Below are 16,995 nucleotides of genomic sequence, written 5' to 3'. Positions count from 1 at the left end.
CATGGCCGAGTGGTTAAGTTCGCGCAATCCGCTTCAGCGGCGCCAGGTTTCACCAGTTTGGATCCTGGGCGCGGACATGGCACCACTCATCAAGCCATGCTGAGGTGGCGTCCCACATGCCACAACTAGAAAGACCCACAACTAAAAACACACAACTATGTACTGGGGAGCTTTGGGGGAGGAAAAGGAAAAAATAAAATCTTAAAAAAAAAAAAGCCAACTATTGAATGTTTGTAACTATGCCAAGATCATTCACCCTAATATCCTATACACTGATCTCAGGAGTTTGGAACTTATACCCTGGGTCTTGTGAGATGTGTTGGGATTTTCAGAAGCCTAGCTAATTGCCACTTTAACAAGCCTATGAGATTTGTTTGTTCCATAATTAGAGATTATGATATAGTCTGAATGTCAAACAGTTAAAAGGATCCATGAATCTCTGAGCCTTGCGAGGAACCATGAGAAAGAAAGCATTTATTCACATCAAATATATAAACAGATTAAATTGGAAGGTAGCATTGCAAATCTTATGTCGTGTCAGACATTATTACCTCACAACTGAAACGATTCCTAGTGATTTGAAATTTTTCTGCATAGTACTTTATAAGAAATTTGTAGTCCTACACCCTCACCTCAACCAGTGAACATATAGTAGTGCCTTACGAGTCTAAAACATCTTATTTTCTATTTGTTAGGTTAAATCATCATATTCAGCTTAGATGAGGCTATGTTGTAGTACAAACAAACCTAAAATTTTACAGGTTTAACATAAAAGTTTATATACAGAGAAAAATGAGAAGGTGATAGGGAGTTGAATGTTTTTAGAAAGTGAAAGAAGGATAGAAGGAAAGCTGTATATATGGTTGGAAAGATTAGACAAAGTAGAAGAAAATGTGTGGTCATGAACAAATTAAAGTATGATGGTTAATGAATATTGGGATGCTAGATAAACAAAAAATACTAATGTGTTTGGACAAAATTATCTTTCAAAACAAGAAGTCATTTTATCATGTCTACAAAAACTAACAGCATAAGGATATGATTTCAAAATACCATAAGTATCAGAAAATAGAGAACTCCCCAAACCGCAGCTTACATACCACTTCGTGAGTAAGTTTTTGGATGTCTTAGTAGTCTGTCTTTACACAATAGATGCTTATGTAGTTGCAATAATGGAAACTTGAAATTCCTATGTCCTCTCTCCAGGCGTATTCCAAATAGCAGACATCCGGCATTGTACTCTGCTTCAGACTCAGTCTTAGAAGTCCTTGTTTCAAAGACTTTTTCTGTTTCCACTTTCTTTTTGTTTAAAGTCACCACCAACCACCACCACAGTCACTACCACCACCACAACAAAGCCATAGAATAAATGATCATCTTCCACTTAGGTATGACCGGAAAAAATGGTTTTAAATGGAATCTGGAAGGGGATATAGATAATGCTAAAGAAAAACTTTAATGATGGTAACATCATTTTAAAACAGACTAGATTCTCATTTATCTCACGTGGCTTAGTTTGGGATAGAAGGAGACTAATTTTTACAATGATTCTCAAATTTAGGATTCATCAGAAATGAGAGCTTCTTAAAATATTTGCTGGGTCCCACGGCTGGAGGTTCTGATTCAGCAGATCTGGGGGGGCTCCAGAATTTTCATTTCTAACAAGTTTCCAGTTGATGCTGATGTCACTAGTCTGGGACCACACTTTGAGAACTTCTGGACTGATTGACTCTTTGATGGTTTCTGAAATCCCCTGCTCACCATATTCCTTGTCCCTTTAGAAACATGTTGCACTGGGTGAATACCTAAGAGCCTCTCCTTCCATCAACTGCTCCACATTTTCACACTACTGTACTGATGCTGTTTTTTTCCGAAAAGACTTTGCTTGGGGTACAGCTGGTAGAGTGTGTGAGCTCCTCACTGAAAGCTGCCTCTAGAATGCCCTGCATGGACTGCCTTGCTTTTTTCCTAAAATCTTTCCCCAGGAGGGCATAGAGGAAGGGATTGAAGCAACTATTGGCAGATGCTAGAGCAATGGACACATGGTCCCAGGCCAGCAGAGCTTCCCCAAAGGGAGTTTCTGAGTCAATAAACAATAATAGGACTCCAACAATGTGGTATGGAGCCCAGCAGACAAAGAAGACCACCACCACCACCATGGCCACTTGCAAGGTTTTGCTCCGAGACTTGGTAAGGCGGCCCCGTCGCATTCGTAAGATAATAAGGCTGTAACAGGCCACCATGATAAGAAAGGGCCCCAGGAAACCCACCACTAGCCTGGTGATGGTTATTGCCACAAGGGGTGTTGACATTTGATTGCTGTATGCAAATTGGCCTAAATTATCATCCAGGAAATCTTGCGATGGCTCATAAGTGTAGAATGAATTGCTAGAAGCATTAGAGAAAAGCTCTAAATCAGTAGAGAGAGAAGCATCAGAGTTATCCAGTGGGTTAATTCTGTGATCTTCAATGGGAAACCCACCGGGGCCTGTAGGTGAAATCTCATCAGCAGGTTTAAATAAATTATAATATAGATGTTGATTGGATAATCTAGCAGAATCCGTAGACAGTGAATCTCCAGATGGTCTTTGAAATGTTTGAGAGTGGAGAACAGTGGTGGCTGTCCAAGGATGATCACCTGCTTGTAAAGAGAAAGAATCTAACCTATTATTCATTTCTCCAGGTAGTTGAACGAAGGCGTTGTCAAGAGATCCGTTTTCCAGTAGATCAAAGGTGAAGTCTGAGTAATCTAATGAACTGTAGGGACCAAAATTGTAGCCGCACATATTATGATTGTCTACACTGAACATTTCCCGGTATATGAACACAGGTATACACATTACAAAAGCCACCACCCAGATACATCCACAGATAGTGAAGGCTGTCCCCACATTGCGGTGATTCTGGCACCAGATTGGCTTGAGGACCAAAAGACAGCGGTCCAGGCTAATGGCAGTCAGCAGGAAGACGCTGGCAAACATGTTGAGGACAATGATGGAGGGGATGAGCTTGCATAGGAGCCAGCCATACGGCCAGTGTCCTTGGAGAGCCAAGTGAGCCAGGGAGAAGGGCAAGGAGAGGCAGCAAAGAAAGTCTGCCACCGTGAGATGGATAAACCAAACTGTGTTCACTGTTCGCTTCATCTTCAGGCCAGCCACCCACAGCACTAGCCCGTTGCCTGGCAATCCCAATAAGAGAGTGAGGCTGAGAATGACCATGGAGAGAATTACTTGAAGTTTATTCTGGGGCTGTGAGTGTAGGTCAGTTGAATTGCTCTCAGCAGAGAAAGACTCCATTGCTAAATTTCTGAAAAAGATGAACAAAAATGTTTAAACTAAGAGTATCTTTTAAAAAATGAATATTCTTAGAATTCTAACCTTCCAACATAATGACATAGAACCACAAAGGCCCTCAGACTATTTTAATTTATAACCCTTGACTTCCCATTGGATTACACAAAAACGTTCTCTGATAGACAATTTAAAATCTACTGCGTCAATTTAAATGTGTATCAAAATAATAACTCCATTTGGAAGTCCATATCGATGTAAATTTCTCCTCTTTCTTGTACTTTCAATCTCTCATTCTCCACTGATTCCTTTCCTAAGGTCCTCTATTTAAAACAAACAAGTTAAATGAGCAAACAAATAATAACTTTCAGATCAGATGTTCTCAACTTGAGATCCAAGAAAGGGCTTACGAAGCTCCATCACCACCTCAAATAATATGGAAAATTTTAGCTTTGCATATTTTTATTTCTCTGAGGGCAGAAGGTCCATCCATTCCTTCCACTGGATTTTCAAAGGACTCGCCATCACAGAAAAAGGTTCTCTAGACCAAGTTATGTTTTAGGTATAACCTCATGTTTTCCTTTTGCTATCAAATTTCTCAAGAGTTGTTTACCCTCTTTGTACTGATTTCCTCGCCACTTATCATTTCTTTCTTATTTATTTGTTTTTTATGAATATAACTTGGGAAAAATAGCTTTATTATTGCAGAAGCAGAAAACGTGCATGAAGAAAATTGGAAAATGTAGACAAGCAAAAATAAAATAAAAATGTTATATACCACCAGTGAGTGATTACTCTTTTAGCACCTTAATTTACATTCTTCTGAATCTTCTTTTCATATAAATATATGTATGTATGTGTGCATATGTTTTGTTAAGCAAAATTTAACAAAATTAGATCATACTATGTATATTGGTTTAAAAAATATATTTTTTTTGAGGAAGATTAGCCCTGAGCTAACATCTGCTGGCAATCCTCCTCTTTTTGCTGAGGGAGAGTGGCCCTGAGCTAACATCCGTGCCCATCTTGCTCTACTTCATATGTGGGATGCCTACCACAACATGGCTTGCCAAGCAGTGCCATGTCTGCACCTGGGATCTGAACTGGCAAACCCTGGGCCGCCAAAGTGGAACGTGCGCACTTAACTGCTGTGCCACCGGGCCTGCCCCTTAAAAATTTTTAATTGTGGTAAAATACATGTAATATAAAATGTACCATCTTAACCATTTTTAAGTGTACAGTTCAGTAGCGTTAAGTATATTCACGTTATTGTGCACTCAATCTCCAGAATTTTTCGTCTTGTAAAACTGAAATGCTGTATCTATTGGAGAAAAACAGCCCACTTCCCTTTCCCTCCAGCCTCTGTCAGCCACCATTCTACTTTCTGTTCCTATGCGTTTGACTACTCTGGATACCTCACAGAATTGGAATCATACAGCATTTGTCTTTTTGTGTCTGGCTTATGTCACTTAGTATAATGTCCTCAAGGTTTATCCATGTTGTAGCATGTGTCAGAATTTCTTTCCTTTTTACCGCTGAATAATATTTCATTGTATGGATATACCATGTTTTGTTTATCTATTCACCTGTTGATGGACATTTGAGTTACTTCCACCTTTCAGCTATTGTGAATAATGCTGCTATGAACATGGGTGTAAAAGAATATTGTTCTATAAACTGCTTTTCTTTTTTTAATTTGCAGTCTCCGCATTATACAGTATGATTGTACCTTAAGGAATACTCAGTCTTTATCCAATTTTTTTCCAACAAAGAATGTTCCAAAACATCCTTTATAGTTGATTTGTCCACAATTATATCCAATCTAGTATCACACTTTGCATCAGATGTTATGTTTCTTAAGTCTCTTAATTTAGCATAATTTCTCTTTTTCAAGGATTCTGGCTTGTTTTGGGGTCTGTTGTTCTCACCACTCACTTCTTTTTTTTTTTTTTTAAGTTTTATTTTTCCCTTTTCCCCCCAAAAGCCCCCCAGTACATAGTTGTATATTCTTCGTTGTGGGTCCTTCTAGTTGTGGCATGTGGGACGCTGCCTCAGCGTGGTCTGATGAGCAGTGCCATGTCCGCGCCCAGGATTTGAACCAACGAAACACTGGGCCGCCTGCAGCGGAGTGTGTGAACTTAACCACTCGGCCACGGGGCCAGCCCCCTCACCACTCACTTCTTAATCCTTTGTAATTTGTCTTCTGCTCCATCGCTCCTTATAAGGAAGGTGTCCTTATAAGCTAAAATCACCTCTAAAGAACACATCCAAGTGTCTTTTTCTGTCTTCATCCTCTACAGTAAAATATGTGTCATTTGATACATTGACTCCTTAACCCTGTCTTCTCTTGGCCTCTGTGACATTACCCTCCCTTAGTTCTGAAGGGCCCCGTAAACATACCCTACTTTGTAGCTTTCCTAAACAACCCACTATTCCAAGTTAATGCCGCTTTCTATTTCTTGGCTAATGCTGTTTACTTCTATCTGGAATTAAGTCTTTCACCTTAATATCCTCTTTCCTCCATCTTTAATCACTACTTGTTGAAATCCTAGCTATTCTTCAAGATCAAGCTCAAATATTACATCTTCCTTGAAACCTTCTCTTATAATATCAATCAGAAATTAGTTCTTCAGCCTCTGAATTTTTCTGATATGTGTGGGTTGAACCTCTTTTCATATCTCTATGCAATAATGCATTTTGTCTTGTATTTATAATTATTATCGTGGCTGTCTTAGCCATCATTGTGGCCTTAAATTTCATGGTGGTAAAAAGGAGTTTTGTTCCTAAATGCTTGTTCCACAGAATTTGGCACAATGCCTTATATGACATAAAGATAAAGATTACTTGAATGGGTGGATGCTCATTTTGGGGGTTTACCTTTTTTTCCCCTTTTTCAACTAAATTTAAAATTCTTATTCTTATGCCTTGAATCCAGTAAGGGTGCTACCTCTTCTCACTTCCTTTTTGTTTTCCAGTTCCCAATTCTTACAGGCTATAATAGCATTTCATAGAGTCCCAAAATAATTTTGTGACTTGGAAGTAGTTCTGCTGAGTTAACCAAATGTTGTCATAGACTCTTATATAATCAGCAGAACTTAAAATAACTGAGTCAACAAAATAGTAAAAAAGAAGAAGTTATTCTCATTCCCCTTTCTATAGCCTTACTTACTCAAACATTCAGATCCTATCAGATTCCCTGCCTTCCCTGTTGTGCATGGCAGCTGCACCCAACCACTGTTGTGCTCCAACACACACATTCACGTACAGATCCCTAAATTATTGAGAGAAGAATAGAGTCCTAGAATGCTAGGACTAAAAGGCAACTTAGCAATCATCTCTCCTTGTCTCTACTTTTATTTTGCAATTTTGACCCTGAAACTCAGCAAATTAGGTGACTTTCACATATTCACAACTAGGAGGGTTCTCAGATCCTAGGTCCAGTGACTGTCAGACCAATACTCTTTTTACTACAAAGAATCAGATAACTGAAAAGCCTTTGGTATTGCTAATAAAAGAAGAGGTACTGAGAGTTGCACAAATTGAATTAATAAAGACTGAAAAGAGCAAAATTCCAATATAAAGAAACTGAGTCATATGGTGTGATCTATATTTTAAATGTCACATATTATCCATCTTGAAATGAGAATGTATATGAATCAGAGTCTTAGAAGTCTTTTGGAACAAGATTACTTTTTACATTTCTCCAAGTATTTTGGCTGAAAGATACCTCTACATTTAAGATTAGTAGAGGAATTTTTTTCAGTTCTCCATACTGAATTAACCGATAGTAATTAAAAAGGTAAGTAAAATTCTGAAACTAAAATTCAACTATGATAGGGGAAAAAAATGTAGATTCCAGAATCAAATACTAATGAGGATGACAGACTCATCCTATCAGCAATAAGGAATGAGCAAAAGAATAAAAGAAAAAAAAGAGGGAAATGGAATGAGAAAAAAAAATCTATGTAAGGAAAAAACTCACGATCAATGATTTGAAAAAATGAAACTAACGAGGAAAGCTGGAATCAAAGGTCAGAAAGAGAAACATAGTCAATTTAAGACAGGGAAAAATGACATAAAAATTCACTATTAATTCAAGAATTAAAATATTAAGAGCAAAGTAAATAGAATGTGGAATATTTAGAAATAGAAAAAGGTGGATATAGGGTTAAAAAAAAGACAGAAAAGTTGGCGAAAGAATAGGAGGAAATAGAAGACAATGACCCTCAAACCATTTTCCATAATAAGCAAAACAAGCAAGGCACAAGTCATCACGTGAATTTAGGCTTTCTTACCAAAAACCCGAGACAGTAAGTGAAGGCCTCCTGTCTGGTCCCCACACTTAACTGCAGTCAAGTTGTGAAGTATGTTTAGGAAATGCTCTGAGCTCTTCTTTCTTCCCTTCTTGGGTTCTGATGGTAAACTCCACGCTTTTGGCTACTATCTGACTTCACAGGAAGAGTTTCAAAGTGAGTCATTTCTAAATGTCTTAGATAAAGAAAAGTCAAAAAACAGAAGTGGGAGGGCATCATTCTCAGATGTTTTCCGCAGGACACAGGATATGGTTAGAGAGAGAGCACTTCTCTATATAAGCCTCTCACTTATAGATTTTTGCTTTTGTTTTGTTTTGTTTTAGAAATGCAAAAAAAAAAAAAAGACCCTATGGTATGTGAGGGTGAGGATGGAGAGCAGCTGGGAGGAAGGACCCACAGAACCCCAGGTAAGGAATCTCAAGTAACATCTCTTAAATTCTGAATATGTGTGAAGAAGTCTGCCATGGCAAAATCAGCTGAAGTAAACTGTATTCTAATCTCTAGAGATTCACAATCCAGTGGGAATATGCACCTATACACAAAAAACTGTAATATGACGCAGCCTGTGATAGATGTAATAATAGATGTCATAGGTAGGGGTATATTTAGCCTGGGGCCATCTAGGAAAATCTTAATGTAGAAATAAGATCTGAGCAAGCCCTTAAAGAACTGCAGGACTTCCATAGGCAGACAAAGCTGGAAAGTTGTTTAGAGTGTGAGAGCAGCATATCAGAGGCCGGTGGGTGGGAGAGTGCGTCAGGCACTGGGGGACAGGCAGAAGTCTCGTCACTTAGACGATTTCATCAGGAAGGAGAGCAGAGGACGGAAGAGTGACCTTGAGTGATGATTTCTGCTTAAAGTGTAGGTTGTAAAGAATTCTCACGCACATTATTCATTTACATGTATGCATAGGAAATAAAGTTTATTTGGGTCAAATGTATTTGATCACTATCACCTATGGTAAAGGCTTCAGTCCATATTAATCAGCTTATTGTCCAAACAATGATAGTTGCTTCTCCTCGTGTTTGCAGTCAAATAACCGTGTAATATTTTTGAGGCAGAAAGACCCAAGAAAAATGCCAAGAGTTGAGTTTTATTGTTTTATTTCTTTCTTTCCCTTGTTATTTTCTAATTACTAGAGTAGTACATACTTCTAAACAAAGATAAATTAAAATAATATGTAAGTATAAAGGGTAAAAGAATGAAGGTTTTCATTTCCAATTCCATTGCCCAGATGTAACTATTTTTAGTAGATTAGTATTCATTCTTAGTGAATTTTTTCTAAATACAACACACATTTTTTTTTTTAAGATTTTATTTTTCCTTTTTCTTCCCAAAGCCCCCAGGTACATAGTTGTATATTTTTAGTTGTGGGTCCTTCTAGTTGTGGCATGTGGGACAGCGCCTCAGCATGGCTTGATGAGTGGTGCCATGTCCGTGCCCAGGGTCCGAACCAGCGAAACCCTGGGCTGCCGAAGCAGAGCACATGAACTTAACCACTCGGCCACGGGAATGACCCCCAACACACAGTTTTTAAAAAAGAGGTTCAAACAAATTCGAGATTATAATTTGCACGTGATTTTTTAACTTTTTTCACTTAATATATCAGAACATATTTTCATGTTAGTGCATGTAATTCTATTAATTACATTCATTTTTTTAATCCAATATTTGGAAACATTGAATAATGAAGCTATTCACAAAGCAGAGATACAAAGCATACAAAAGAGACAGTATTACCATAAATTATATATGTATAATATATAATATATAATATATATACACACATGTATAAAGTAATTCATTTCCATGGTAAAAGACTTAAATATAAAAGTAAAAACTAGAATTTCCTGAACTCCCAGCTACCCTAGTTTTGCTCCAAGCAGGTAATCCCTTTCATAAATACAAATGTAATTTCACCAAACATGTTTTATCCTGCTTTTTCTACTTATCTTTTCATTTCAGGATATAGATAAAGTGGCCCACATCATACTTTTCTAATTGCTCCATATTATTCCATTTAATCAATTATTCCCCTGTTGTTGAATATTCTGTTTTTATCCAGTTTTAAACAGTTGTGGTATTGTGATTTATAAGAAATACATATTTGATCATTCATATGACCAAAATATATTTTTCATATATATTTGGTCTTCATTCACAGTTCCTGGCTTACAGCTCCCAAAACCCTTGGAACTTCTGAAGCATTGAGAGTGATAAAGTGTCTTTTGTTTTGTGAGTAAGGTAACTTTTGGAAGCACCTGAGGATGTGAGCTGGTCACCAGGAAAACCAACCATGTGATTAGAGGGTTGGAACTTTCAGTCTCCGCCCCCCAACACCTCCAGGGAGGCGAGAGGGGCTGGAGTTTGAATCAATTGCCAGTGGCCGATCATTTAATCAACCTATGTAATGAAGCCTCCATAAAAACCAAAAAGGACAGGGTTTGGAGAGCTTCCTAGTTGGGGAACATGTGGAGATTTGGGAGAGTGGCATGCTTTCCCCATGTCTTGCCCTATGCATCTCTTCTATCTGACTGTTCCTGAGTTGTATCCTTTTATAATAAACCAGTAATCTAGCAAGTAAAATGTTTCTCTGAGCTCTGTGAGTCACTCTAGCAAATTAATCAAATCCAAGGAGGAAGTTATGAGAACCTCTGATTTATAGCCAGTTGGTCAGAAGTACGGGTAACAACCTGGGCTTATGACTGGTGTCTGAAGTAGGGGAGTGGGGGATATTCTCATAGGACTGAGCCCTCAACCTGTGGAATCTGATGCTATCTCTGGGTAGATAGTGTCAGAATTGAGTTGAATTTTCAGACACCCTGCTGGTGTCCATTGCCTGCCACCCGCCCTGCCCTGCCAAATTAGAAATTGGGTCCAGGAATCCTTTGCAGCAGTTATAAACAATGCTTCAGTGAGCACTCTTGTGTTTTATACATCTATAAATATTTCTGTAGAGTAAGTTCCTAGAAGTGTAATTGCTAAATGTAAGAGCATGTGCATTGAAATTTTTGAAAGATGGAATTTCCCACTAAGGAGACTCCACCAATTTACACTCCCAGCAACAGTGGTGAGAGCATCTTTTCCACTTGCAAAAGGTAAGGTCTTTATTATTAAGTTTAACATCATAAACACGTATTCTGCCCCTACTATAGACACCGTGCTTTGCCCTGGAGGAAATGCAGAATAATTGAGACATATATATAATTATAACACAGTCAGGGCTGCTAGGAGGGCACAACATACTCTGGGAACACGGAAGAGGGAAAGACTAATTTTCATTGAAGCAAACAGGAAGATGATGCATGGAAGAGGTGGCACTTGAGCTGGGCTTTGAGGGTAGGTAGGAATTTGACAGGCATTAATAGTGCTATAAAGTAATAATTTATCTGTCTCTCTACCCTGCTAGACCATAAATTTGTTTCTATATCCATTGCCTCCTATCGTGCCTGGTATAATACATGTTTGGGGCACCAATGAATGAATGAATGACTGGTCGAAAAGATTGTTAACTTTTGAGTACAATTCAAAGAGTTAATTTGAGTCTTTAAAGTTGTTTCTGGTGTGGATTCAGTTTTACTGATTCCTTTCTCTCTAAAGATTATAAAGCAATTAAAACCAGTTGGAGCATTTATAGCTGGATTCCTTGGATTTTCAGATCAGGAAGGAAATTACTGAAAACATCTTGGGAATCGTGCTCCAATTTCTAGGATGACTTTTGTCTCTTATAAAGTACTAGTTGTTTCGTGGTATAATGTGGAAAATTGAGGGAAATTTATGTAGTTCACTTGTGTTTTCTTCCTTTTTAGTATCTAATTAAAAATTTCTAAGCAGAGATCATATGCTTTGGACAGAATGAAAGTTTGAATATATATTACAAAGGCAGTCACATTAAAACCTTTTATGAGTCACTGATTAATTCTACAGTTTCAGTGATGGAGATCTGTATTCATTTGACCCAAATAAGAAATTTTAGAGTCATCGGATCTCTAGCCTGTTTTTTAGGAGAGAATTAAAAATAAATATATGACAAAGTTTCTGCCCTTAAAGATTTTGATGAAAAATGATTAGCTCAATCATTAGACTGTATGCAGTCAACTATATTCTAAACTAAATATACCAAGTGCCAAAAACTGGATGACACAGACAAATGCTATGGCTAGCCAGCAAAGGGCAAGACTGATGGTGGTTAGAATTAACTAGGAAAATTTAATGGAAGAAGATTTTTGAGATGAAAAAAGCACTAGATTGGAAATTTGAGTTCCAGTTTTTGTAATAACTACTTGACCTTAGGCTAGACACTTGACCTAGAAATTTATTTTTAGGTGTAAAGTTAAAGAGTTGTATTGAATGGTCTTTAAGATTTCTTTTACATCTCACAATCTATAATTCTTCTGTTTGGGCAGGGAGAGAGAAGATGAAAGAGACGTTCAGAAAGGGGGAAACATAAGCACATATTAAGGTGGAGGTGAGCCCAATGTGTGAGTAAATGGCACAAGTAAAGTGGTTTGGCTAGAGTAAAAAGAACATACTAAGGAGTAACGGAAGGTAAGTAGAGAGCCTGACTTTGAATCTCAGCTCTGCCACTTATTAATTGTGCGACTGTACAGAAGTTATTCAAACTCTGTGTCTTCATTTCCTCTTCTGTAAAATGGGGAGTATGTCAGATACTATCTATTGAGACTCAAGCCATTCCCCTCCTTCCTTATTATCCCTCTATTGGAAGCCTGGCTGCTACACTTCCTAGGCTTTCTCTCCACTGGGTTCTAAATAGTTTCTGCCAGAGGGGCATGTTCATGTGCTCTTGGAAAGTGAAGAGAAAAAGGAATCATTACATTTGATTCTGGAACTTAGTTTGTGCACAGAAATTGCAAATCTATTTTAAAAGTAAAAGAATAAAAACTATAAAATAGAATAAACATTAAAACTACTAAAATAAAAGAAAGAGAGATTGAAGGGGAATCACTCAGCTTCTGGCTCCTGCAGAAGCAGACAACTCTGGTGGGCTCCAGCAATGGAGGTGGCAGGTGTGACTGTGGCAGCTGCTGGCTACTGGGTGCTCTAGCAGGATTACTGCTTTCAGCAGCAGCCACAAGACTGAGTTCCTTGATTCCTGCTAAGCAGCAGCAAGAACCCCCAATCTCAAAGATAAGTACATACTTGCCTGTTCTAGGTAATACCCTTTGCTATTTTTCTCTTCCACTTGTAAGGAACAGCCCCTTGCAGTTATATCATCTTCTCCCCATTTATTTCTCTAGTCCTTCCAATACTTTTGCAACCAAGTCCTTGTATTAAATATCCTGTTTCAAGTACCTATAATGGTTTCTATTTTCCTGTCTGGGCAATGACTGATTTGGGGAATATTTGCTGTACCTACTTTATGGAATTGTTAAGAATAAATGAATTAATACATGGAAAACGCTTAATGCTGGCACACAAGCACTCAATAAATGTTAGCAGTTATTATGTCAAAAAACTAATGAGGCTTCCAGTTGTCCATTAGATCAAAACTATTCTCTCATCTTGGATGTGTAGCAAATAATTTACAGAATGTTCTTTTCCCAGTGTTAAGTCACATCCTTTCTGTCAAATCAAATTCCAACCCATGGCTCTAAAGGATGTAGATTAGACATACTCTCTCCGCCCTACAATATAACTCCCTAATTATGTACATAGTTATAATTTTTTTTTTTTTGAGGAAGATTAGCCCCTGAGCTAACATCTGCTGCCAATCCTCCTCTTTTTGCTAAGGAAGATTGGCCCTGAGCTAACATCTGTGCCAATCTTCCTCTGTTTTGTATGTGAGATGCCTGCCACAACATGGCTTGATGAGCAGTGCATAGGTCCAAGCCTGGGATCTGGCCCGGTGAACCCCAGGCCACCAAAACAGAGCACACGAACTTAACTGCTACGTCATGGGGCCAGCCCCTGCACACAGTTATAGTAAAACCAAGTAGGAGCACAAGTTGAAGAACAAAGTCACCCAGAAAGTAAAGTAATTCAGTGGAAAGGTAAATAAAACAAAACAAAGAACTCTTAATCTCATGATAATAACAAATACTTATCCAAGCACTTATGCTTGGATCTTGAATAAATTAGGAAAATTTGGCATGATGAATCATTCAAATCTGAGTGGTTTAAAGAAAATTCAACGAACTTTGTTTCTTCTGCTCATTTGTTGGTTATTGATTTTCTATAGTATGTATCTAAGTATGTATTACAGGATGTATCTAGGACAGCTGAAGAAGGGAGACTGATGGGGAAGTAAATTGAGTTTCATTAACACCCTTTGTGACTTTAGTTTCATGAAATGAAAGTGGACAAGGGGAAAAGGTTTCAGTTAGCATTCAACCAGTGTAATGAGAAGCCATAGGAATTTTTCGGGGCGGGGTGACAGGATTCAGGACTATTGGGGAGTGGATGGCTCTCATTAATGTGGGTCTAGATAAATTTTTTTTTATTTTTATTTTTTGATTGAGTTCATAATAGTTTACATCATTGTGAAATTTCAGTTGTACATTATTTCTTGACTGTCACCACATAGGTGCTCCCCTTCACCTCCTGTGTCCACCCCCCATCCCCCTTCCTCTGGTAACCACTGAACTGTTTTCTTTGTCCATGTGTTTGTTTATATTCCACATATGAGTGAAACCATTTGGTTTTTGTCTTTCTCAGTCTGGCTTATTTTGCTTAGCATAACCCCCTCGAGGTCCATCCATGGTGTTGCAAATGGGATGATTTTGTCTTTTTTGTGGCTGAGTAGTATTCCATTGTATATATATATACCACATCTTCTTTATCCAATCCTTGGTCGAAGGGCACTTGGATTGTTTCCATGTCTTGGCTATTGTGAATAGTGCTGCAATGAACATAGGGGTACATATGTTACTTTGGGTTGTAGATTTCAAGTTGTTTGGGTAGATACCCTGTAGTGGGATAGCTGGTCATATGGTAGTTCTATTTTTAGTTTTTTGAGGAACCTCCATACTGTTTTCCATAGTGGCTGCACCAGTTTGCATTCCCACCAGCAGTGGATGAGGGTTCCCTTTTCTCCACACCTTCTTCAACATTTGTTATTTTTTTGTCTTAGTGATTAGAGCCATTTTAACAGGTGTAAGGTGGTATCTTAGTGTAGTTTTGATTTGCATTTCCAAGATGATTAGTGATGTGGAACATCCTTTCATGCGTTTATTGGCCATCTATATCTTCTTTGGAAAAATGTCTGTTTATATCCACTGCCCATTTTTTGATTGGGCTGTTTGTTTTTTTATTGCCTTTATTGTTCAGTTGTGTGAATTCCTTATATATTATGGAGATTAACCCCTGTCGGATATATGATTTGCAAATATTTTATCCAGATTGGTGGGTTGTCTTTTTGTTTTCATCCTACTTTCTTTTACCTTGCAGAAGCTCTTTAGTCTAATGAACTGCCACTTGTTTATTTTTCCTTTTGTTTCCCTTGTCTGAGAAGACATGGTATTTGAAAAGATCCCTTTAAGTTTGATGTCAAAGAGTGTACTACCGATATTGTCTTCCAGGAGTTTTATGGTTTCAGGACTTATCTTCAAGTCTTCAATTTTGAGTTTATTTTTGTGTATGGTGTGAGATAATGGTCTATTTTCATTCTTTTGCATGTGGCTGTCCAGTTTTCCCAACACCATTTATTGAAGAGACTATCTTTTCTCCATTGTATGTTCTTGGCACCTTTGTTGAAGATGAGCTGTCCAGTCTAGATACATTTTTGAGGAAATTTTTATGGATTTTTTAGGTTAGCTATCCTATTTGTGCATTATTTAGAAAATGTCTTCTCCATTTCCTTTCTCCTTTGCTTTTTTCCCCCGTTTCATCTCCACTAGAATGTAGACAAAAGAAAGTGGTGATACATAATAAACACACTGGGTTGGAAAATCACCCACTTTTTTCCTCTTTGTAGGGAAAAACACAGTTCTTCATCTCTTGTGTGTCTCCTTTACTTTCACACAGCTGACACCACTTCTGGTCACCAAATCTGTGGGGTTTTTTCCCCATATCAAACAATTCCGTGACACCAGTTGGGTGCCTTACAATTTAACTTAATTCTGACATTATCTACCTGAAGGTAGCATCAGATCCCACAGATTAAGAGCTCAGTCCTACAAGACTGCCCCCCATTTCAGAGGCTTATCATGAGTGGTAGGTCCCCAGGTTACCCAAAACTTCTGTCCAACTTGGCTACAAATTTGAGGTTCCCATGATCTACTCCCCCTTGGATTTGATTATTTGCTAGATGGCTCACAGAACACAGGGAAACATGTTTACCAGTTTATTTAAGGATATGACAAAGGGTACAGATGAACAGCCAGATAAAGAGATACATAGGATGAGGTCTGGGTGGGTCCCAAGTGCAGGAGCTTCTGTCCCCATGGGGTTGGGGTGTGTTCACCCACCCCTATACACGGATGTGTTCACCAACCTGGAAGCTCTCTGGATCCCATACTTTTGGGAATCTTATGGAGGCTTCCCCATGTAAGCATGATCGATCATTAACTCCATTTTCAGCTTTTCTTCCTTCTCAAGAGAATGGGGGGTGGGGGCTGAAAATTCCAGACTTCTAATCGTGGCTTGGTCTTTCCAGTGATCAGCACTCATCAAGGAGCCCACCCGGAGTCACCCCATTAGAACAAAAGACACTCCTATCACCCAGGAAATTACAAGTGTTTCAGGAGCCCTGTGTCAGGCACTAGGGTCAAAGAGCAAATATTAGAACAAAAGATGCTGCTAGTGCTCTTGTCTCTTAGGAATTTAAAAAGGGTTTTAGGAGCTCTGTGTCAGGAACCGGCGGCAGAAACCAAGATAAATATTTCTTATTATAAACTACCGTTTAACACATACTCATTTCAGATGAAATGCTCCTTTTAAATTTCTCCAATCACACTACATTGGTCACATTTGTCAGCCATGTAGGGGAAAATGGTGTTAGAATGGTAATTCCATTTTAGTTATTATGTTCTCTATTGTATAGCTTCTGAAATACTAAAAATGAGTGTGTCAATGTTTATATTTAGCTAAACAAACATAATTCTTATTTCAAAAGTAAATTATTATTAATATTAGCAATATCTTACACATTGAGGGCTTATCTACCAGACACTGTACTAAGTACTTCATTGACTGTTTGTCATTTAATTCTCATAACATTCCATTGATGAGATAGACACTAATGTTAGTACCTCATTTAGTATGTCATTGTCAAAAAGGACACTGAGATGCAAAAAGGCTAATGAATTATCCAAGTTCACACCACTATTTAAATGGCAGAACTGGAACCTGACAGTTGGCCTGCAGAGCCTATCTTCTTAGCCAGTATGCTCCTCGTCAGGCACCGTTTTCGGTATTGGGGATACAGCAGTAAA

General features: G+C 38.2%; 2 protein-coding genes across 4 annotated transcripts in view; one reads left to right on the top strand and one right to left on the bottom strand.

The window, feature by feature from the left end:
• Nucleotides 1–446: 446 nt before the first annotated feature.
• Nucleotides 447–7,756, bottom strand: C3AR1 (complement C3a receptor 1). Its single transcript, XM_008528873.2, has 2 exons — nucleotides 7,586–7,756; nucleotides 447–3,306 (listed from the first exon to the last, which is right to left on the bottom strand). Exon 2 carries the CDS (start codon nucleotides 3,294–3,296, stop codon nucleotides 1,842–1,844), a length of 1,455 nt encoding a protein of 484 aa, XP_008527095.1. The 5' UTR covers nucleotides 3,297–3,306; nucleotides 7,586–7,756; the 3' UTR covers nucleotides 447–1,841.
• The window catches only part of NECAP1 (NECAP endocytosis associated 1), a 30,713-nt gene continuing 21,314 nt past the window's right edge, over nucleotides 7,597–16,995 (top strand). The window contains exons 1-3 of one of the 3 annotated variants that reach the window (XM_070620656.1): nucleotides 7,597–7,759; nucleotides 7,927–8,010; nucleotides 12,010–12,071. The gene's annotated coding sequence lies outside the window, so the exon portion shown is untranslated. Of the gene's footprint in view, nucleotides 7,760–7,926; nucleotides 8,011–9,977; nucleotides 10,702–12,009; nucleotides 12,152–16,995 lie in introns of those variants that run through there. The other 2 variants (XM_070620655.1, XM_070620658.1) reach the window with 2 other exon arrangements.

Source organism: Equus przewalskii, chromosome 5 (assembly GCF_037783145.1).
Source record: "Equus przewalskii isolate Varuska chromosome 5, EquPr2, whole genome shotgun sequence".
In the NCBI taxonomy this organism is placed as follows: domain Eukaryota; kingdom Metazoa; phylum Chordata; class Mammalia; order Perissodactyla; family Equidae; genus Equus; species Equus przewalskii.
The sequence above is the reverse complement of the archived record's forward strand: the minus strand, read 5'-3'. Positions and strand labels throughout refer to the sequence as shown.

Coding starts and splice junctions, on each gene's coding strand:
- C3AR1 (XM_008528873.2), bottom strand. CDS start 3,296: ATGGAGTCTTTCTCTGCTGAGAGCAATTCAACTGACCTACACTCACAG.